We start from the raw sequence: 5,703 nt of genomic DNA on the forward strand, positions 1-5,703 counted from the left end.
TTCGGAGCCCAGCAGGTCGAGGCTGCGGTGGCCGGAAGCGGCCACTGCACTCCAGTCTGGGTGACAGAGTGAGACTTCCACTCAAAAAAAAAAAAAAAAAAAAAGAAAATTAAATGTTTACTAGAGGTTAAGGGAGAAAAAATCCTTTAGATGAACAGTCCCTGCCTTTTAAAAATGTCAATCTGCTTTTTTATATTTATCTGAATAAAAGTAGTTCGTTGCTCTGTTTCTCATATGATGTGTACCTAGCATAAAACTAGGTACTAGTCCCATGAAGCCATGGTCTCATTCTGTTTATTGAACCAGTATTTCTTTCCCTTAACCATCTCAGTTCTCCAAGACTACTAGCTCTCAGGGCCTTGGTTTTAGACCACTTTTTTAAAAGACCCCTGTCATTTTGATTTTATTATGTTTTTACTATGAAAAAATTTTAGTGGTACAGAAGTATTAAAAAGTCAGAAAAGAGAAGTGGAATTTCCTCAGTGGACTAGCAGAGGACAGACCTGGTAAGGAAGCAGAGGCGAGAAGTCAGTATTGTGTAGTTACTAAAGTGCCAGTTCTTCTGCCAAATGCTTTTCATGTAAATCGTTTAATCTGCACGATAACCCTGTAAAGTGAACAGGATTATCACAGGCTCGCAGCTGAGGAAACAGAAAGGCTAAAAGCCAGAAAGGTGGTTGATTTATCCACCATTACACCAAATGATGCCAGGTGGTGGAACTGAGATCACGTCAGAAGCATGCATCTGGTTTTGAAACCTGAGTTGATTTTTCCATTAGTGGATACATTGCTCTGATCTCTACTAGTTTTTGTGTTGGACATTTTAAACACTATGGATTTTCTTTGTGTCTCTTCCTCACCAGGCTTTTCGGATGTGGATCACACCTATGCGCAAAGAACTCAGCTCTTTGACACCTTAGTAAATTTCTTTCCTGACAGCATGACCCCTCCTAAAGGCAACCTGGTGGACCTCATCACGCTGTAAGTGGAGCCACTGGACAGAGACGAGGTGGGACTCGGCACCAGTCTGCGGGTGCAGCCTCTTACTGACAGTCCGGCTGCGGGGACCGGGAACTGCACCAGAGCTCTAAGGGATCGTAACCATCACAAGTTTTAATCCTCTTCTTTCATGCCTGACCTCAGCCCCAATTCTCCTCATCCTCTTCCTACATTAGGCTAATAAAGTGAAATTGGTATACTTTCCATTTAAATATATATTTTTTCTTACTTTAACTTTTAAGAGTTAATGAATATGAAAGAAAAAATAGGCAGTTTGCCCTTTTCTGACGTTTATTTCATTTTTTTAAACTGGGAGAAATGAGCTCTACTAACAGACTCAGCACAAGAGTTGTGGGTTTGTTGCCATTGAGCCGTTAGACCTTTCTCCTCTCTTTCCTTTGCCTTGGGTCACACAGCTGCTTGTGAGTGTGTCACTTGTTTACCTCTTCACCCTTAGCAAGTGTGTAGCTCTGTAGGACAGCTGGTGTGTGTTAAGATGATACATGTGTCTGTGGTGACTTGTCTCATGTTACATTAAACAGTAGACAGAACTGAAGGCTCAAGTTTGCGCTCCGCTACAGAACTAAGGAAATGAAACCTGAGACTGGCCCAGGCACCTGAGAGTGGTGCATCATATTAATATAATGATATATTTTATAGTAGATGTTACAGTACCATCTGACTGAGTCACAGACACCTTAAGCTGAGGAGGCTGAGCTCATGACTTGGAGAGCCCTTATAGAAATGAACAGCAGGAGGGGTGGGGTCACAAATAGTCTGTTCCTTGACGTCTTCGCAGCAGTTTTGAGAGAAGGCGACTCTCTTTGGGAGAGCTGTGCAGGCCAGGGCTCTGTTTCTCCTCCCTCTTCTCTCCTCTCTCCCAGGTGGTTTCTGGAACTGCTTTCATTTATTTTTATAATCCTTGGCCCCTGCATCCACCTGTAGATACTGATACTTTGAAGAGTAGATGGTTTGTGATTATCCCGTGGTATGCAACCGACAGGCATTTTACTAAGCACATGAACCAGACTTTTTTAAAGGAGAAAAGGAAAAATAATAGTGCAGATATTTTTTTAATGAAACAGGTATGGCAGACGGGCTTTCCCATGGTTCCGTTTTTTTGTTCGTTTGTTTTTGTGAGGGACACAGGTATGTATCTTCCCACAAGGCACCGTGAAATGCGACATGGGAAACCCATGTCTGGCCAGTGCCCACATTTGCTCCAAAAGTGTGTTGTGTGGAGCTGATACCCACCGGGCCAGATGCAGATTCGGTACAATAAATGTCCGCCAGTCCAGTGGCTGGTAGAGTGAGCAGTTTATGGATGTCCCTGAGGAGTGAGATCGGACCTCAGAAAGAAAGAAAAAATTGACCTGCACTTTCAGAGAATGGCATGCAGAGGAATGAGACTTTGAGATCCCTCTTCATTCTGTCTTTATTACATGGTTTTACTTCTTCTGGGGATGGATAGAAATGTATTTTTACAGTTGTGTGCTTGAATCATGGACTCTCTGACTTTCCAAGCATTCCAAAGCAATCAGTAGTGATTTATTAAGCAATTAGATCTGTACCTTATCTTGTAAAAGGTATACTATATAATTCAGCAAGTACCAAATTGTGTAACTGTACAATACGGTTGAGCATTACAACTTAGTTACATATTTACACAGTTTCATAGAATGATTCTTCTCGGTAAAAGTCAAGACATAAAACTAATTGATATCATTAATATTGTAGTCTGTTGAACCCGGTTTTGTGGAGACAGGGGCTAGTCAGACGACTGACAGGGAAGAAATTGAGCTTGACAGGACTGCCTACATGTAAAAGCTCTGGTTTTGCTTGGCGTGAATTCTGGCACTTTAACACTAGTGAAATCTGCTGCCGTCCACTGCTTGTTTTTAGTGCTTTCTTGGTCATTTTTTCATCAGCTCCTTAAACTCCATGTTATTTGGTGGGACTCAGTTCTTGACCTCAGAGATTTTGGTTTTTGTTTTTCCCTAATAACTTCTCTGACAAGTTATTTTGGGAAAACATGCTTGTTTTAATTTCATCTTTCCTTACTTCACTTAGGTGGAATTTTTCCCCTTCATTTCTGGGTTTGTTTTTTTTTTCACTGCCATGTTTAAATGGGGTTGAATCATATGATCCACTTACTGTTGCCAAAGTGAGATAAGCTTACAGAGGAGCGACTGGCATCCTAGTCAGAATCTGTCCCGGGGCTTTAATGGGGCACTGCTGGGCATGCCTGCGGAGAATGCGGACTTCATACGTCCGTGACCACAGCAGGTCCCATCAGCGCTCACCCTGAACGTTGGTTGCATACGCAGTGAGAAACTGCAGTTTAAATAACCAGATTTGGGTAGACACATTGTTTAAGTGGCCAGGTGTGTATGCTTCACTACTTAAAAATTCCTTTTTTTTTTTTTTTTTTTGAGTTGGGGTCTCACTCTGTCACCCAGACTGGAGTGCAGTGGCCGCTCCCGGCCACCGCAGCCTTGACCTGCTGGGCTCCGGCGATCCTTCTGCCTCAGCCTTCCAAGCAGCCGGAACTACAGCTGCACGCTACCACACCCACCTAATTTTTTATTTATTGTAGAGATGAGGTCTCGCCAAGTTGCCCAGGCGGGTCTCGAACCCGCGAGCTCAGGCAGTCCACTCACCTCAGTCTCCCAAAGGCACGGGATTACAGGCAAGTCCCAAATTAAAACACCTGGCTAATGCTTTTGACATATTAATTAAGTAGTATACAGTTTGCTTATTTTTATTATACGTGGTTTCATCCTTATTCTTTTTCTGAGTGGGACATACTGTTTTCAACCAGAAATAAACTAGATTTCTAACAGTATTTTCAGTATTTATCCTTCATTGAGAAATGGCCTGATTTTGGAAGACACTTCTCAAAAGCAGCAACATTTTATTTTTTGAATGACAGAGATCTTACATGGCCAGCTTGATTAATTCAAATATCACTCTCTTACTTAAGCAAAGGAATTCAGACTTGAATGCCTGCCTCCATGCTAAAACTGACAGACAATATTAACTTTTATCCAGGTCATCTTTTTAGGGCTGGTTTTCATTTTTACCAAAACTGACATGCCCATGTCTAATAAGCAAAATGGACAGAAAACATTAGAATGCTAAGTCGCTGTTTATCCTAGGCTTGTCGGGTTTAGAGCTCAGTGATTTAAACTTGTTTTTTAAAACTACATTCTTGGGTGAAATATGTATGTTGTATGTAAATGGCTGGCAGCTTATCATTTCATTTGCTCTCGTCACATCTGCCTTAAGAGATACCTTAACCGAGCTATACTAAAACAGCATTTTAAAATCTAACCTATAAACGAAAACTGGTTTGAGGCACTTAATCATTTTGTGAGAGATTGAGAATGATGCTCAGTGGATCAAGAAAGCCCTGAGGAGTATCTTCCTGGTTTTATTCTCTGAATTATACTCATTTTTATGGTAATTACAAGAAGAAGTTACCCTATAATTATTCTTAGCACTACATGGAATTCCTAGGGTAGCTGTGGTCCATTCGATTATCTCTCAGTGGAAGTTGTGTGAAACCCTTACTTCGCTGGTTGAATGCTGCATAAGAGCAGAGAGTGACAGCTTGAAGAGATTTCTATGGGATCATTCGATGTGTCCTCTAGACAGAGTCATCTAGCTACAAAGATATGTACCCCCTTAACTGTTACTTGTCTTCTTAAAAATCCATATTCATCCACAATCTCATCCCTTTGCAGAAATTCTTGCCTGAATTTTCACCAAGTTTTAAATTCCTGAGATAGCCCCTTGTCTGTTGTGGGCAGGTTCCCAGGAAGAGTCCACAGCAGCCGGTCTGCACGTGACAGGCCTCGTGGGTTAAATCTTGGGGTGCTTTAACTTTTTGTTTTCCTTATTAGTCAAATAACATTATCCTTTTGTGGGTTTTGACTGTGGTTTATCTCCCTGTGAATTGTTTTAATGCTGAAATGACTTGGCTGTCTGAAACTTGTAATCCGGGGTATGCCAGTTGAAGTTAGACATTTCCAAGTTTGTTGAAATAATAACTGAGCTGATGGTCTCAAATGGATGATGCTGGCATTGTTTGCTTTTCTGGGAGGACTCATGATTACAGTATATTGATTACTTCACACAATGCTTTTTCTTTTCCTCAATAAATGCTGTCTTAGAACCTAAGTTTATACATGATTCTTTAAACCTTGATTTTCTCCTCCCCACCAAGTACTGTGAATTGCATTTCCACTTATTTGTCTTAGCTAATTTAACCTTATTCTTAGCTCTGTAAAGTGTTAGACTTCCTAGATTTTTTGTGACATTGCTTGGGAGCATTGTACTGCTTGAGGACAAAGTTCAAAATTATTCTGAGGCAAACATGCTGTATTCTTGCTTATAACAAGAGAATAGTAAGATTAAAGTGGTCTATTATTGAAGCACTAATAACATTTAGATATTGTTCTAAGCACACTTGGGTTATTTTTATCTGGGAGTGGTCCTAATGACTTTGGCGGATATGTGGGAGGATGCTCTGTTGGCTTCTCTTCTGGCCTAGAAACTATGGTTAAAGAACTATTGATAAGGTATACATTTCATAACAGAGCACCTGGAGCCAGGCTCGGTGGCTCAGCCTGTAATCCCACGCTTTAGGAGGCTGAGGTGAGTGAATTGCCTGAGCCCGTGGGTTCGAGACCCGCCTGGGCA

At 41.4% G+C, this 5,703-nt stretch overlaps 1 protein-coding gene across 4 annotated transcripts in view; it reads left to right on the forward strand.

Moving 5' to 3' along the window:
* MKLN1 (muskelin 1) overlaps positions 1-1,215 on the forward strand; it is a 151,563-nt gene extending 150,348 nt beyond the window's left edge. For all 4 annotated transcript variants that reach the window (XM_008048005.1, XM_021707540.1, XM_021707538.1 and 1 more), the window contains one exon: positions 864-1,215. In XM_008048005.1, the coding sequence (XP_008046196.1) occupies positions 864-985 (122 nt within the window). In that variant the 3' untranslated portion in view covers positions 986-1,215. The remainder of the gene's footprint in view (positions 1-863) is intronic.
* Positions 1,216-5,703: the final 4,488 nt, after the last annotated feature.

Source organism: Carlito syrichta, unplaced genomic scaffold (genome assembly GCF_000164805.1).
Source record: "Carlito syrichta isolate Samal-C Ts95f unplaced genomic scaffold, Tarsius_syrichta-2.0.1 Scaffold120455, whole genome shotgun sequence".
Taxonomy (NCBI): Eukaryota; Metazoa; Chordata; class Mammalia; order Primates; family Tarsiidae; genus Carlito; species Carlito syrichta.